The sequence below is a fragment of the Antedon bifida genome, chromosome 4 (assembly GCF_963402885.1).
Source record: "Antedon bifida chromosome 4, ecAntBifi1.1, whole genome shotgun sequence".
Taxonomy (NCBI): Eukaryota; Metazoa; Echinodermata; class Crinoidea; order Comatulida; family Antedonidae; genus Antedon; species Antedon bifida.
The window spans coordinates 30,556,776-30,575,873 of NC_136229.1; the positions used below are offsets into that span (position 1 = coordinate 30,556,776).

Genomic DNA, 19,098 nt, shown 5'->3' on the forward strand with positions numbered 1-19,098 from the left:
TTTCGTTAGTAATAAGATAAAATAAACTTTATTGTCACGTCTACAACTTCATGTACTGTGTACAATTTAAGGTTTTATATACAAAAAAAATATGTTAGGCCTAATTACAATATACAGACATAAATAAAAAGAAAGGGAATACTGCACAAAATGCAAATTTCTGAAATTGTGGGCGGTCACATCTTCATAGGGTAAATTTGGTTTAAATGATGTGTGTCGGGGTGTGTTTGTTCGGCTGGAAAATTACCATGATGGAAAAATGATCTCTTTCAAGAACATTTCATTTTTATTGTTGCACATAAAATAAACATCTTTAACTTAAGACTCAATGTTGTTCATTACAATATTGTTTTACTTTTTTGGAATGGAGCTTATCTTCAATTCATTTAATTAATTACTGTTGTATTAAAGGATCCATATTTCAAATTAAAACGTCATTGAAACGATTTATATTTCACCTGCGTTTTTTCAATCCAATTAATTGTATCCGGTGATCTATTATCTGAATGGTCGTATTGACCCACATGGTAGGCCATCTTTTTTTTAATACACTTGAGTTCTGTCGAAGTTTATACGATGGTCGATTTTGTAAATGTATTTATGAGACTTGCATACAGAGATACAAATATAATAGGCCTAAAACAAGACAATTCAATCAAGAAAATCTAACAATATGATGCTGAGCTTCGGAGATCAAATGGTTTATCTGTGGCTGCGAAACGATCAGTTCCACGCCCCCTTAACATACACCGCGCGCCCCCGGAGAATATGTACATAGTACAGTACTGTTGGTATTTGTCACAGCCAGACATAAGATCAAAGGATTGTTACGAGTTCCTATCTTGGGAAGGGAGCTCAGTGTCCTGTTATAGATTGCCTTGATTGAATTGTAGCAGCAACACCAATAAGATAACTATAATGTAATAATAAAATGTATTGTTTGGCAGTGAGTTTGGTTTTGTTTAATAATAATCGTGAGACTGCATTATTTGATCAAATTCCTCCACGCATTATACTCTTTAATTCTCTATCCCTTTTTTTCAAGGATTTGGGATCAATGAATTTCAAAAAACCAATTGTTCATTAATCCAGACGTTTTAATTCCAAAAGAGATATAAACGGAATAAACCATTGAATTTATGTAAATACACCAGTTTCAGTTTTGTTAATATTCAAAATTGGTTGCTTTTTAGTCTGTTATTTCGACGTCAGTGGCCTACTCGAGAGATCTGACTTGACGAAAGCGCAAGACACGTCCTGATTGGTCGTAACTATGGCGAGTCCATGAGCTTGTTATCAGTCTACAAATTTCATTATTTCAGTTAGCGGTGTGCACAATTTTCAGAAGAAACTAGGAACGTGCGATCAATATCATTGTGTTACTAACACCAACATAACCGAGCGTCATATCAATTGTGAATTAGATATTGTGAAATAGGCCTAATTCAAGTTTTAAATGGACTTCACAACATTTAATTAAGGTAAGACATTGTGTAACAAGTGTTTATTCCACGGCCTGATCAATGGAATTAACTAAATCCTTAATTATGCCTATTAAGTAAATATAATCGATAAGCTTATCTTTATCTATACGGATTTTAGTCCCGGAATATTACATGATACATTTCGGTTTTGAATTCCTTCATCTACTTGGCTGCTTGTTGTTGAATGATTTTATATCTGGAAAATCTCTATTTTCTTGTATAATCCATTCACTAAGGCCTACGTAAGCTACTACAAGGACCTGAGAAAATAATAATTAAGACAACTGACCCACTTTCTTTTTGGGAATATGAGGCTGATAAAATATTAATTGTTGATCATGGTTCGATTTCGGTTTCCTTAATGCTTGAATTGCTTCCTTTGTGTCATAACATTATAGAATTATAGAATTATGAGAAATGTTTGTTTGACTGGTGGTGTAATACTCGATGTACGATAGTATAGGATTACTGTAGCTAGATCTGTGTAATACTCGATGTACGATAGTATAGGATTACTGTAGCTAGATCTGTGTAATACTCGATGTACGATAGTATAGGATTACTGTAGCTAGATCTGTGTAATACTCGATGTACGATAGTATAGGATTACTGTAGGTAGATCTCTGTAATACTCGATGTACGATAGTATAGGATTACTGTAGGTAGATCTGTGTAATACTCGATGTACGATAGTATAGGATTACTGTAGCTAGATCTGTATAATACTCGATGTACGATAGTATAGGATTACTGTAGCTAGATCTGTGTAATACTTGATGTACGATAGTATAGGATTACTGTAGGTAGATCTGTATAATACTCGATGTACGATAGTATAGGATTACTGTAGGCAGATCTGTATAATACTCGATGTACGATAGTATAGGATTACTGTAGCTAGATCTGTGTAATACTCGATGTACGATAGTATAGGATTACTGTAGCTAGATCTGTGTAATACTCGATGTACGATAGTATACGATTACTGTAGCTAGATCTGTGTAATACTCGATGTACGATAGTATACGATTACTGTAGGTAGATCTGTATAATACTCGATGTACGATAGTATAGGATTACTGTAGGTAGATCTGTATAATACTCGATGTACGATAGTATAGGAATACTGTAGCTAGATCTGTGTAATACTCGATGTACGATAGTATAGGATTACTGTAGCTAGATCTGTGTAATACTCGATGTACGATAGTATAGGAATACTGTAGCTAGATCTGTGTAATACTCGATGTACGATAGTATAGGATTACTGTAGCTAGATCTGTGTAATACTCGATGTACGATAGTATAGGATTACTGTAGCTAGATCTGTGTAATACTCGATGTACGATAGTATAGGAATACTGTAGCTAGATCTGTGTAATACTCGATGTACGATAGTATAGGATTACTGTAGCTAGATCTGTATGTCTACTAGTGATTTGTGTGTTGGTAATATTTATTGCTATCCATAATATCCACAATAGAATACATTATGATTTAAAATTAACAAAATCATACACAAACTAAATAATTGTCATGGTATAGCAGAGGATAACCCTTTAAGCTGGGAAGCTTGTTTCAGAAGGGGTCCTCGACAATTATAAAATGAACATCAAAACATTTGATTAACAACAAGTATCCACATTTTTAGAATTATAGTTTATTATTTACCATAGTGCACTCTACTATTCACAAAGAATCATTTGTATTATAAGGTATGAATAATTTAGTATTGCATATTGCAGATCTAGGCCTACAGTATTTTATAATAAATATAGATTTACAAAAAAGCTGAATGTTTAATATAGGCCTAATGATAACTAGCCTTCTAAAAATGTTGTTAATTTTGCTCTGCTTAAAGATATATTGTCCCCTAAAAAATAATTTTTTACATTTTTTTGGTTGAATATGCCATTTTGATATCATATAATAGTTATTCACTATGACCAAAAACTTGAACCAAAAAAAAAACATTTTCCACCAAAAAAATGTAATTTAAAGCAAAATATACCTAAATTGTCTGGAAGACAATGGTTTTTGGTTGAAATTAACTATTTCTTTTGTCTTTTTATAAGTGAAATAATTATTTTTGATGATTTTTTTTCTACAGAAGTGAATAACTTAATTAAAACTGTGAAATTGCCTATTCAAAATCTGATTTTATTAATCTTTATTTGTTCATGTCTTTGGGGGACAATACATCTTTAATGAAAGTATTTCCATTGACTGTAGAAAATGTTTCCATTAGAGGTGACTGAAATCGTATGAATATTCATGAGACATTATTCAACTGTTTATGTTTACATAAAGCTAGTATAATTATTGTATTTTTAGATATTATTAAACTATTGACTAATTGAATTAACTACGGGTTTAACCTTATTTCCTTTATTGGTAATTAAAACGCTGGTTCAAGATAAGATAATTGCCGGGCATTTTGGGAACACGTTTTAAATATTCAAAAACGAATATATTTTAAGGAACTTAACGATTACCGTATATAATTTAAGATGGAGAATGGCTTGGAAAAATCAACAAATTGATTGTCCATTATTATCTGTTTAACTAAAAATAGGATGTAGTTTTATTAGAATATTTCAATATAGGCCTAGAGCCACGGGATAAACAATATAAGTAAATATTTTAACAAGAAACTAAGAATGAGTTTTATTATGTTGTTGAAGATCTTTTAACTAGGTATAAACAAATACAAGCAACAAAAGCAGGCCTAAGTCTGAAACAATTATAATAATATCATCGTAATAAAAAATCGAAAAGCAAGGTGGGCCTACATGATATAATTATAAACATCAACATTTCAAAAGTGATCGCCCAATCAGAAATATTTGTATAAAAAAATAAAAGGCATAAAAATAAACTGGGGATAAGACTGTTTAGAAGAAGAAACCAATCTAGAAAACTCATTTATGGGTACGAGGCGCCACTAGCAGCATAACTGTAATGTTATCCTAAACACTGGTCAACATTTTAAAATTCAAATATTACTTTCTTATCTATAGATACGCTCAAACAGTTATTAGACTAGAATATTATCAAACATTAAACTAAATCAATTAAAAATGTAAAAAGAAAGGAAACAGCGTGTAAATGACAATGAATGGATGAATGTGCGTTGTTTTTTTTTTCATTTTCAGAGAGTGAAGTTATTTTGACTTTTAGTATGGGTCGAGGTCAAATTTAATATATAAAGCATCGTAATTATGATATTATGTAATACCGTGTCGTTAATTCTATTTGCAGATCACAGTACAAAGGCAGAACCACAATGACTTCATTGGTTAGGATAATCATTGGGATAGTAATCACTGGTAAGTTTTTGTAGAGATATTTTTGTATATTCTATCAATACTTGAAATTAGCAATAGGGACCTAGGTAAGAGGTATGCCTACATAGGCCTACATATTGACAGCCAGGGATGGACACTGATGTGATGAATGAACAGCTTCCCAATATTATGGAAACATCATTGTATAATCTAATCGGGTTATCCCGGACTACCGGGCTAAGTAAGTGAATATGAGGGTGTGTTTAAATCAATTCTAACATACCCTTGCTCAGAATAATACTGTATTATTAAGTAATACTAGCCGATAACATATAGTTTGCGGCGGGTGGGATGCGTGGCAAAGCGGGTGTGCGTTGGGCAAATGTAGCTTGATCTGCACGTGGACAAAAGGTGATCGCCCAGAAATGTCGAACGGAAATAAAAATAGAATCTAAAAAAATGGCGATTGCAATCAATAATTTCCGTACGGTATATGCTTTATGTTGGGAACCATGGGTTCTGTAATCATTAGTAGACCTAGGCCAATTATCTTTATTTATTTTTTAAAAACACTTGACCATGATTATTAATTGTTAGATACTATACCTTAACAGTGCGTATCCAAAGGAGTATCAATGCGCACAAAATTACTGTAATTAGACGCCATTGGAAATTAATCACACTAATATTCACATTCTCTATTCATATATTGCTATTGATTCGATTTCCACATTAATTGTCAAGTAAATTAACCTCGGGAGATAATTTCGAGATAATTGATGATTAATAATGTCAGACAGTATGGTTTATTTACCAGCGCCCCAAATACAAGAATTCTAAAATCCAGACTGACTGACTAACAGACAGACAAACAAACTGGATATTGTCAGGAAATTTGCAAATAACATAAAATAATAATACCTTTCTAGAAATTCTCAAAATCTGTCCTAAATATATTTTCTATGGTTTTCTTCACTTCAATCAATAGGCCTATAGTTTATTAAATTAAACAGAATTTTAACGGAAAGAGATAAACAATAAACTGTTAGGGAAATATAACAAGGTATATGTAACTAACCTATTATCATAATTGTCGAAAACTTTACAATACAGTGCTGGTATTATGAACATAAAAACAGCAAGTATTATTGTTCTGAATAGGATGGGTCGCGAACCTCCAAATGGTGGGTCGCGGACCTCCAAATGGATTTAAGGTTATAGGTAGGCTAATAGGAAGTAGTTCGATAAACACGGATATAGAGGTCTGGAGATTAACCTGGATCTATGAAAACTATCAAATAAATATTTTTTATCTGTTGAAGGTTTCTTCTTTAAAAAAAAACAAATCTACCAAAGAACGTCAACAATGAATGGGTAAGAAAGATTAAAAGAAATATTTAGCCGCCAAATAGGAAAGGCTATATTATCATGACGAACAATTGTGTTATTTCAACCTGTTTAGTGTGGAAGAATGTAATGCAAGCGTGTTGTTGTTTCCTTTTATTATAATAATGAAGGAATTTGTCAATGAAACAAAATATGTTTTAAAATATTACCGGATCTAATCTAACCTTTTTCAAACACTTGCAATTTGATCTTCCTTTTTAATTTCCACATTTTTAAAATCTTACATTGTGATTTGTTTTTTTATTAAATTGAGATTGGATTTTTTGTAAAAAATAATAAATGTATGATCTTTTGAAAAATATTGTAAAAACTAAACAAATGATGTGCAATAATTAAAATTGATAATTCTCTTAATTGTTATTGTTTAATTTTATTCTGCTACATATTGTAATGTCTGTGACACCATTTTCTGTATGTAGGCAAAATTTATGTATTTAATGTAACATATTTTGAATTCGTTTGATGATAATAAAAAGTTGGAAAATGCCACAAAAGACAAAACAATAATAGTAACTGGGCCAAATAATAGCATTATTCTCTTTTCCCTCAGGTTTTACACCAGTATGTGCGACGTGTTCATTAGGATGGAAACATCATAATGGAACGTGTTATAGGCTGGTAAATACAACAAGCAGAAACTTAGAAGATACACAATTAGTCTGCAGTAGGAATTTTAGATATTCTGAACTGGTAGTAATTGAGGACAGCAAACATCTGTTGGAGGTTTTGAAAGTAACCACCAGTGATGGAATTGGCGATAAACGAAAACAGATAGATTGTATGGAAAAGGTGAACACAATAATACACTTTTATACCCAAACACAAATGTGATTCTCTTTTTATTTATGTTAATGATACATAGTCGGTCGTCCATTGATCTTTATTTCTATTTCTTTTAACAGAAACCGTGTAATTTTTGGCTTCATGAAAAAAAAAGTAAGTATTACAAAAAACATAATAGAATAATAATAACCCTTTCTGACTATTATTATCATCATCGTCATCAAGTAAAGCCTGCACAAAAACTATAAAACATAATTTGTAAAGCTTTTTTGGCATCTACAAAGTTCGCTTTAAAGAAGGTATAGATATAAAAACTATTTATATTGATGAATATTGAGGAATGTATTTAGGTCTAATAATAATAAGAAGAAAAATATTATACGTTAATGAACATTTTAAGAATATTCTTCAAACCGCACCTTGGGGAATGACAAGTTCATCTTTTGAAATAGCAAATATACATTGATCTTGATAGGATACCATATGTTGTTCATTTAAGGTTCATCGTTTCAGCAACCGAAATGCATTTCCGTCACCGGCGACAAAACTGATTTGTTGAGATGTACAGGTGCATATATTATATGTAAACGGCCAGGTAAGACTTTGGTTCTCGTATATTCGTGCCACTGATTACATAGTTTCTTTGGACATTCACATTATACAACTGTTGTTAATCGTCTATAATACAGATACTACAAGAGGGTTTATGCTGAATTAGTTAAACATACTATTTCTATTATCTATCAATATTAAAGCATAATGAGATGTACGTTCCTAAAACATTCGAGCGTCCATTTAAATGGACCAATTCATAACAGGTTAATTCCTTTCTTGGGTTGTGCATTCTCTTCAGGAAATATAATACACTGTATGTTAAATTGTTTCTTAGAAAATATACACACAAGAACGAAGCGAATGCCAAAAATGGATAAAGGTAGCAGAAGTAGCAACAGTAGTAGTAGCAAAGGCAGTACAAGTAGTAGTAGCAGTAGCAGCAGCAGCGGTAGCAGTAGCCGCAGCAGTGGTAGCAGTGCTGACGATAGTAGTACTACTGCAACGCTAACAACCACACAGCCAAAAATACCAACAACATTATTCGTGGTTTCCGCCAAAGTTACTTCTCTGGCCACACCAGTACCACAGATACCGACAGAAGCAGTGGAAACTACTGACGCATTGAGGGAATGGATAGAGGGAGAGACAGACTATATTCAAAATTCCGATCCTATGGTAATGTCTTACATAATATGCTTTTCAATTCTGCATTATCCTGTTCATAATAATTTTAACACAAATAAAACTTTTATTCAAATATGAATGACTTATGTGTCTAAAAATTATGTTTCAGGTTGTATTTCAAAGATGTAATGATTTTCTGACAGAAGCAAAATATCATTCTTCTGAGGTAAGTTAAAAATAGCTATGTGATCTAAAAGAAACACAATTATTATAAAATTCATATAATGTTATGATCTATGCTGTAATAATTACTGTACATGCAATTTTTATTTTCAGGATATCTATCAAATAATCAAACAATGTGAGAAGTATGCATTAAACTTAGGCAGAATTTTGGAAAATGATTCCATGTACTTGAACTTAGAGTTTCTTGGTAAGCCAATTGCCCAATCATATTATTTTCAAATATTGCACTAAAAACACACACGCACACACAACAATTACTGTAGATTTAGTAGTTTCTTAAGCGTCAATCTTATCTCGACATCAAATACTTCATGTTGTTAGTTAGCATCATTGCATGCCAATATTGCATGTTCCTTGCTATTTTTAATACAGTACTTCAAAAACAAACGATAATGATACTGTATATTCTTAACAATAACAATATTAATAATAATATAGTAATTGACTTCTTTGAGAAGAGAAGTACTTTACCAGTGTTATGTTACTGCACCATGATTGGTACTTGTCATAAGCATTGACAACATTTCAAATAACTTTGTACACGTCTAGGTGCTCTTGGAAATAGCTCTCAACTTTTTAACTTGAACTATAATTAAACGTTACGTCAATCAAGTCAAATATATGATGCTTATATTGTACTAGTAGTTTAGTATACACTAGCAAACTTTAGCTTGCAAGCTCGCGTAAATTATGAGTGTATCAAAAAAGATTTCGACATTTTGCTATTAAGTGTAGACTAGTTGACAAACTAGTTCACGGAAGTTTAGACAATTCACATTGTGGATGACAACAATATATCATCATTATGAATTTAAATGTTTGAACAAAATGTATCGTTCTTTCAGAGGTTTCGATAAACAGGTCTAGTAAATTCTTTTATGGAAGTTTTGATTATGTTTCAAAGAAAGAGAACCAAATTAGTCTAAATCTTACGGAATTTTATATGGATAACAGTAAAGGTAAAGAAAAATTTTTTTAATCAGTTCACATCATTTTTGGTTAAGCCTAAATGCAGATTGATATTGTCTAAGCTTGATCTGCATTACGTATCATACTGTAACAAATAAATAAGAAAGAGAAATGAAGGAATAAAAATAAATGATGCGTAAATGTCCATGCGTAATTATTAATAATAATAATGTTTTTTTTTAAATTTGTCAACACATTTAATATTATTATTAAAAAAAAAAACCTTTTCTAAATGCAGAAAATCTCAACTCTGTGGTTGCGCTTCTACTTTTTAAACATAAAAGTAAAATTAATAAGTAAGTAACAATATTTCACTATTTTAAAACTCTTAGTTATAAAACTTCTTGGAAGAATGTAAAAATATAGGCATTAAACCTAAACACTTTTTTACAGATTTGGTAAGAATGAATCTGTGAGTCTGGGATCAGATTTGTTAGCTGTTTCTTTCTCTGTGAATGGAACTAAGGAGTCAACACAAATAGAATTTAATCTTAACATAAGACAGGTATAGCATTTAGATAATGTAGCGTTTAATAAAATGTACGTGTTGATGTTGTGATGTTGGGTTTCATATAGTTTATGTCGTCGGGTTTAATCTTGGTGTTTTCTTATTGTGTATGAAGGAGTTTTTTTTTGTGTATGGATTCTCTTGTAGATAATGTATGACGTTGAGTTTTGTCACTGTGTTGTTGCTTTACTAGTTGGCCATCATGATGTTGCTGCTTTACTAGTTGGAGTTAGGATATGATAAGGAGTCATTGGTGACGTAGTCCTCCCTTTATGTAATTGTTTACAGTTGTTACTGACAGCATTTTTTTTTCATTTCTTAGAATATTAGTGAAAATGAAAATTACATTTGTGCATTCTGGAAGGAAGACGAAATGTAAGTTAAACATATCAACTTTTAGTTAATCTAATTAGTAAAAATTGAATTCCTTTAATCTAAAAAACCTTCACTCAAGACTGGTATAGGATTTCCATATCAAACCAATTTCACTACTATTATGATTTATCATGGAGTAATAATTAGTTACTCCATGGTTCCATATTTAGTTGCAATATTTATTATGAAATATTATCCCTAAAAATATCTTTTATGTATTAGAAAGGAAGAAGTCACCACACAGGTATTGGTTGGTTAGAAGTGGTTGTGGTGACTCTTGTATGATACTTGACGATTATATACATAGCATTATCACTTGATAATTTACTGTAGAATTTCTCCTGATTTCATATTAACATTTTTAGATAACAGATTATCCAACGCGGTATCATTTGAACTGACTTATCTTACAGGGATTGGTCAACGTACGGTTGCAAAACTGAACAATCCGAACAAGCAGTGAATTGTGCATGTAATCATACTACATCGTATGCAGTATTGGTTACCAAAAACGTAAGTATGAAAATTAACATCTGTTCTGGCCTCACGGAGACCGGCTACCCGCTATCCAGACAGATAACCACACCGGTTACAATACAACACGAACACAGCACTTTGGATCCGTACAATTTAATATGTAAAGCGGTTATATGGTAACTGAAGCAATAACAATATCAAATGTGTAAATAATAAAGCACGGGAGCCAAGCCCATCGGGCACACAATACGCAAATCCCGGCTATGTGAAGTGTTACCTACAAACAGTACCACACCAGCCAATGCCGGCGAGAAAGCTATCATAAATAATAGGCCTATATGTACTAAGATAACAACGTACAGTAGTAATCTATCAAGATCAATTTTAGGTTAAGTTAAGTCAGTATATCGTAATACATTATTATAAACTTAGGTACTTACAACAACTGTAAATGCACCAGCATCGCACGATACAATCCCTTGCATGATATGACGAATGTATAGTGATTCGTCAACTAGAACTACGTATACACAACGAGTCATTCGTGCGCTAAAATACTATTCAAATGAGCCACGCTATACGCCGGCACAACATCTTTGTCAGAGGGGTGAAGTATTGTTCAAAGTTTTGAAGAATTAAATTTGAATCATCATCACGAACGCTGAACGTCTTGCAACATAGACTTAACCAGACTTCTCAAATCACAGTGATTATTGGCCAGAGTTTGCATAGACTTATGTATTTTACTTGTATCATTCTCTATAATTTGTATCCAATTTGAATACTCCATGCTTTTTGACTACACATTTCCGGCCATAACATTGTTACGCAGTTATTTTCGAATACTTATATTATTTCAAAAGCATAAAAGTAAAGTTAACACTAAATGATGAAAACGAGTAAAAACTGAAGAACACTCACTACTTGACCATTCAAGCACTGTATATCCATAATTATAACATTTAGGCCTATAAATGACTCGATAATAATAACAATGCAATACATGATCCGACGGGTTTTGCCAAACCAACAACTTGATTCTCTTTTTATTACCTTTAGATTCCAGATGAGCATGTAGAACCACTGAGCATAATAACGTATATAGGATGTGCTTTCTCGCTGACTGCTCTTTTCATTACGATTCTCGTTCTATTGTGCATTCCGTGAGTACAGTACCAACAACCTAATTCACACTATTAATTACTGTGAGCCACAAACGCTCTCTTTTACAGATCATTTCTTGTTTTGCTTATTATTCTAGCTTTGTATTTACAGATCTTTGAAATCAACTCGTATTGCCATACACAAGAATTTTGTTGTGTCTCTAATATTGGCCCAGATCATCTTTCTCGTTGCTCCACTAGCTAAAGAGAATGATGTAAGTATATTTACTATTGATCAATTACTTTTTTTGTACTGTATATTGAATATTTTCATCATTTTATTATATTTCTCCTTTTCAGGTAATGTGTCAAAGCGTTACAATAGCGATGCACTACCTCTGGCTCACAGTGTTTTGTTGGATGTTGATGGAAGGGGTGCATTTATATCTGTTAGTTGTAAAAGTGTATAGATCTGGCAAAAGTTACCTTCGATACTACGTTGCAACAGCATGGGGTTTGTATTATATTATTGCTGTAAGGCAGTGACAGTCGTAGTTAAATTCAGCCTTTAATGTTTGAACTAATACATTTTGAATCAATTTAATTTACGTTTCTCATTTTTAAAGGATCTCCTGTTGTAGTAGTTGCCATTACTGCGTCGCTGTGGTGGAATGGATACAAACCAGGGCCAGACGCAGAAAGGTAAACTTGAAATGAACTCTTTGCAGTACTGACCTTTCGGTGTATGAGTTTGATCTGCAACATGAGTTTGAGATCTGCAACATTAGTATTAGATTTACACATGAGGTTTAGATCCGCAACATTAGTTTGAGATCTGCAACTTTAGTTTGAGATCTGCAACATGAGTTTTAGATCTGCAACATTAGTTTTAGATCTACCAAATGAGTAAGATTAAGATCTGCAACATTAGTGTGAGAACTGCAATATTAGTTTTAGATCTGCAATATCAGTTTTAGATCTGCAATATTAGTTTTAGATCTGCAACATTAGTTTTAGATCTGCAACATTAGTTTCAGATCTGCAACATTAGTTTTAGATCTGCAACATTAGTTGTAAATCTACCATGAATTGTAGATCTGCATAGTTATAGTAAGTAATCTAGAGGAACACATGATTTTGTTTCAGTTAAGTGTATCCGGTTGTCAGGCTCTTATAGAAATCACCACCTCAACTTATGTTTAAACTTACAAGTGTTCCATTTCTCCGTACGATAAAGAATGTAATTTTTGAGTGATCAGTAGTTAGTTCGTTATCGTAGAATATCAAGCGTGTTGAATGTATGGTTAACATACGTAAAAACGCACTTAAAATAAATACAAGATGAGAGCAACAGCCTTAAAAGTTATTAACTAACAAAGATTGTACTTTTTGTAGCTGTTGGCTTTCGTGGGAGAATGACATGATCTGGGCGTTTCTGGGTCCAGCGGCAGCTATTACGCTGGTGAGTACTGCATTATTTAAGGATAGATACAGGCTGACTAGAGTACATTTTCTGCCAATATTCAATATTCAAGCCAAGTAATGTGGGAAAAGTTATTTGCAAACATTGTCCATTTTTCGACACGGCGACGACATAATTTAATTATTATTTACTTTATTTTTTCTTCACACAATCGTTCCGATTCAGCTATTCCACTTTTATTTGTAGGTAAACATGCTAATCTTGGTGAGAGTGGTGTGTGTTGTTGTAAACGCAGTTGACGATGGGTACAAAAAACCAACAAAAACTGCACAGACAGTGTAAGTATTAAATGTATTGTTTAAGTATAATATTCAAAATTACAACAATCTCATCTGTTACTAATGTCTATAGTTTTTTTATTTATTGAATAGTGATTGGAAATGTAAAGTAATGACATCGTATCAAAAGACTATCACTTATTTCTCCAATACAAATAATGAGACTAATGATGTATTGTAGGCTTACAAATGTTTTGATTTTTTTATAGAGCGGCGGCAAAGGGAGCAATGGTGTTGACTCCCATTCTTGGTACGACATGGGTCATCGGAGTGTTCGCCAACCTCCATATAATCGGCATCTATGCCTTTACAATACTCAACTGCTTACAGGTAAAATATCACATGAAATTGCATGAAACTCATTCGGAATAATCTCAATGGTTGATATTTTTAATACACATGAAATTGCATGAAACTCATTCGGAATAATCTCAATGGTTGATATTTTTAATACCCTGAACCATTACATTGCCTTATGTATTTTAGCAATTTGTTTTCATCTTGAAGGGAACTATTAATAAAAATTGAATTTTCCAAGAAATTATTATCTCGTCTTCTTGGTTTCAGGGTGTGTTTATATTCGTTTTCTACTGCGTTCGAAACTCGGAGGTAAAACAACTCATTTGTCAATATTATCAGAAAAACGATGTACTAATAATCATTACGTTATTATTGCATATTCCATATCTTCATATTCCAACCTTTTCGTGGTAACTAACATTATATGAGTAGTGTGTTTTTTTTTGTGTGTTTTTTTAAATCATTATGTTCTGTTTCTGCAGGTTCGTAATGGCATTGATAGAATTCTAGAAAAGCGAGCAATTACTAAATCAAATGAAAAGAATACTCGATCTTCAGGAGATACAAAATCAAAGGTTTGTCTAACGTTCTGGTGACGTCATAATAATTGTGATGTTTGACTTTATGATGATTTGGTGACGTTAAAGAACCATGATGCTGATATTACAACATAGACGACTGTGATGAAAATGATCTGGTGATGACGATGACAAATTTGATGATAATAATTTAAATCAATAAATATAATGACAGTAATTTTTAAATTCCCGTAATCAAACTATCTTTTCAGCTTTCGAATTTTACATTAAACAAAATTGGAAGTGCTGATAATTTACCGTACATCAATGAATAACGGGAAGAATGAGCTGGATTATCATGGCGCCATGGTGCCACGAATTGCAGTGCAAATTGTATTATGATAATAATAGTATTACTACAAAAAATAATAGTTTTACGCAATTTTCGCATTCGAGACTCACTAAGCTTTAAGTTTACTTACTATATACTATACTTTAATTACTATACAAATAATTATTGTTTATATAAGTTCGATGAGGCAATAATTTCATGAGGTAGGCTAACAACGTTGTATCTTCAACTGCAGTTATTTCAACTCCATTTGACCAACAATCGACCACAAATAAGAAGAATATCTAAATAAACTGTTTAGTACGGAAAAGCCTTCTATGAAATAATGTGCGTTTCTTACCCTGACCCAAAACCAACTTTTTCTTTACGTGATTTTGTATACAATACGTATGGTAGAACTCAGCTAATGTAGTACCGTACCAATGAAATTGTTCAGGGACAGTGGATGTTTAGCATATGTTAAAAAACAAGTTAACATAAGATTAATTTTATGTGCATTATTCCAATTATTAACACATTCCATTTTGTAAAGGAGTAGTATGGCTCCCAGTTCCCTGAATTGTGTTTTATATGCCATTTCAATAACATTCATTTAACAAAAAATTGGAATAAAAAAAAATTAAAACTTTACCTAATTGAAAGCAAAAACTATTGAAATTGTCTGACCGTTTATTTTGTCTTTTTATAGGTGAAATCAATATATTTTGTATTTTTTTCAACGGAAGTGAATAGGCTAACTCTATTACAATTTTAATTTTATCTTAATTTTTTGGGGGACAATACATCTTTAAAAACTTAGGGAGGTCTATAAATAATTATTTTTGTTTGTTTTTTGTTATCATCGTTATGCAAACAAAACATGATATGATCGGGTAGCAGTTCAGAGACATTTTTTAAAGCCTTTGCACATCAATTAAATGTATTCTTTATCAATTACTGTATGTGCATTCTTTTTCAATGGTGCAATTGTATCTAGGCCTATAGTAGTAATACGTAGAATTTAGTTTTGTTCAATTTTGTTCCACATAGAATGCCAATAAAATTTGTATTAAAATAGAAATTTAACTTGCATGTAAATAGTAAAAAATGTATGTCTAATAGGTTGTTATATATTATGGAATAAAAAAAATGTCGAGAATTGAACTGAGCTGTTGTAGCCTACTTCTTTTATTCTTTTATTTATTAGAGCAGCGCCCTCATTCCTCTAGAAAAATAATAGTAGTAAACACTGTATTGATTTCATTCATAATCATAAGATGAGATAGTAGAGGTTTGTTGCTTTACACGCAGGATGTATTTATTTCTATAACTACAAGATCTAGGGCCTCTGGTAAGTTTGTTTATACTACATTACAGTTGTATAAAATAAATATTTTAAAAGCGTTTGAATTAGATTTACGAGAACATAAAGTGCCTCATGCTTGTTTTCGTGACGTGTAGCTTGAGTACGTGTGCTAAATTGGCTGCAAAATGTGCTTGCTGTGCGTGAAAAAAAGAAAAGGTAGGCATGTATGCAGAACTATGTATTCCAACCTCCGTGACGCCTAAAGTAAACCATGCCATGGCTACTAAAATATTTTATAAATCTATATATATTATGTAAATTTTAGTTTAAACCGACATTGGAATTAATTAGCAGTTGGTCTCAAAGCAAGAGTTAATGTTTTATGATTACGTAATACGTCACCACCAAAATTAATTAGTTCATCTTCATCAGACAGAAGGCCAAGGCTAGCTTGTTGGCTTGAGTCTAGAAAAGGTCAATAATTAAAAAGAAGTAGGTATGTTGAAGCATAGAGATATGTTAAAAGGTCAAATTCTCAACCAATCGAACTGTTTTTGACCACTATTGCTGCTAAACATACTTCATCTAGTATCATTATAGTATGTACTATTATTAAATTATATTGATTGATTTTCTGCCAAGTGTACAGTATTATATTTACTTATTGTAACATCAATAATATCAACATTTAATCTCATTAAAAATGCACACATACACCTTCATCTTTCTGTAAACATGTGATAAACATATGTGCTAATAATTCTACAATCCATTTTATTGTGTAGAATATATAAATTTCAATATGAAAATTGAATAAATTTCAATACATCAAATCCATTACACCAGCCGTTACGGTAGTACAGTATGATCATATTTTGACGTCACTAAGAAAGACTAAAAGGTTATTAGTTATTTTTAGAAGTCGTAATAATTACATGGAGAATCAAGAGACAATTTATCGATTGACTTCTTTTTTACATAAAACAAATCAATAATATTATAATATATTTTGATTAGTTGTAAATACAAGTTTGCTTACATCATGTATGCTAAAATTAAACTAATGATTATTTTTAGTGTAAGAAACTTCATTTTATGTTAAAATATTCCTGTATGATTCTTATTCATTAATAATTGCCAACAAAATTTACAAATTGTAGTTAAAATAACATAAAAACAGGTACTCAAAAGTTAATTGAAAGGACTGTATAGTACTAGTGACCATATTTTAATTATATCTTAAATTAATTTTAGAAACGAAACTAGGCCTACTTTTACTTAAAAAATGTTGACACTTTTTCTCTCTTTAGTTTTACTAGAACTACATGATAGAAATATATTAATACCTGTATCTTTAATATATGGGCAATTCCACGGTAACGGAATTACAATTCACACTGATTTTCGGCCTTTTTTAACCAACCCACAAGATCTGGGTAAGCTTTGAATAATAAATTTAATATGTGTGTGTAGTACACATACTTACCAATCTAAAACAGTCTACTTAAAAAAAAAAAATTACAATGTCTTGATATTCTGGTAACTTTTATTTTGGTAACGGAATTACACAGAAAATTGATAATTCAATTTTTAACTTGAAACATGAGATTCCGTCTGAATACTATAAACAACTGAAGATTATGATTGGTATTACAGTGTAGACATAAGATGTGGCTAATTTATTAATACAAGTTTACTTCGGATATTTTCATAGTTTATCTGCATTTAGTTAGTTTTGTCTGGTAACGGAATTACATGACATGGTAACGGAATTACGCGTCTGATTATTGATTCGAATAGAACATCAAATAATAATTTTTTCTATGTTTTTAGTGTTCTCATGGAACTTTAACAATGATTGATGTCCATTTAAACCAGATTTTATAAAAATCATTACATGAATTCGTTGGATCTACCTACTATAATAATAAAAAATGCGCGTATCTGTGGTTCACAGAGCTTAGTCAATATATTCATGATCTGTCCACTGTATTTAAGTCATCTACACTATAACTAGAAACAAAATGTTCCAAATTTTAAAATGTTAACAAATTGAATTAGTGAAGATTAATTTTCATTGTCATATTCAAGAGCCTGGCCAAAATTTCTCTAATATTATTCTGGCCGAAGTGCCTAAAACTACTCACTTTAAGCTTAGATCGTCAGTGTTATCACTATTGAAGTTTAACTAGCTGTTGTATACACTGTACTACAGCCATCATCAAAATAATCATTATTAAATATAAGTTTATTCACTACTGTCATCAGCTTTATGACCATTAACCTTCATCAACCTATTTTGATTCAGATAGATCCTTAAAGTGGTGCCGTACAGTATATGGGAATGAATTTCAATGATTTTAGCATTGATCGGAAATATAGTATCTACCGTATACTGTACTGTGACTCTATATACTATGGATTTATTTTGGAATTGGATTCATTATTTATCAATTAATTGTTGATTAGCTTCATTTAGAAACAATTTATACAATACTAAGACATATGTAGTGAATTAAGGTGTATTACTTTATACATAACCCAATGTAATTCCGTTACCATGTAATACCATTAATTTATACCAAAATAAAACCAGGCTTTCTAAAAAAACTAGAGGAAACATAACTGGTTACTGATAATGATATTGGTTTGAGCATACCTAGTATTAGGATAATATAAAGTAATTTAAGTTTTTATAAGCATTGGTTAGCTCATAGGAAGCATATTTTATAAACGTTTAAGTGATTTTGTGCATCAATAGTAAATTTCTACTATAAGTGACTCCATGGAACTGTTTTGGCCACTAGGAATTGGATTTATTATAAATAATCAATTAATTGTTGATTCCCTTCACTTAAAAACAATTTTATGTGATTACAGAGACATTTATAGTGAATTAAGATACATTATTTTATACCTATACCCCCATGTAATTCCGTTACCAAATGTAATTCCGTTACCAAATGTAATTCCGTTACCAAGTTTTCTACAAAACTAGAGAAGACCAAACAAAATGTGTAATTGATATAGGTAAATGGACATACCTAATAAGAGAATTTAAAGT

The 19,098-nt window shown here is 31.4% G+C and overlaps 1 protein-coding gene across 1 annotated transcript; it reads left to right on the forward strand.

Annotated features, from left to right (window-relative positions):
* The first annotated feature begins 1,441 nt into the window (after positions 1–1,441).
* LOC144839332 (uncharacterized) lies at positions 1,442–15,769 on the forward strand. Its single transcript, XM_078694648.1, has 23 exons — positions 1,442–1,481; positions 4,746–4,813; positions 6,729–6,967; positions 7,081–7,114; positions 7,461–7,556; positions 7,851–8,191; positions 8,310–8,366; positions 8,477–8,573; positions 9,232–9,345; positions 9,594–9,651; positions 9,749–9,860; positions 10,186–10,238; positions 10,652–10,751; positions 11,775–11,878; positions 11,991–12,093; positions 12,179–12,332; positions 12,445–12,520; positions 13,214–13,280; positions 13,488–13,579; positions 13,789–13,909; positions 14,147–14,188; positions 14,362–14,454; positions 14,670–15,769. The coding sequence occupies exons 2-23, from the start codon at positions 4,771–4,773 to the stop codon at positions 14,730–14,732; spliced, it is 2,259 nt and encodes a 752-aa protein (XP_078550774.1). The 5' UTR covers positions 1,442–1,481; positions 4,746–4,770; the 3' UTR covers positions 14,733–15,769.
* The last annotated feature ends 3,329 nt before the right edge of the window (positions 15,770–19,098 follow it).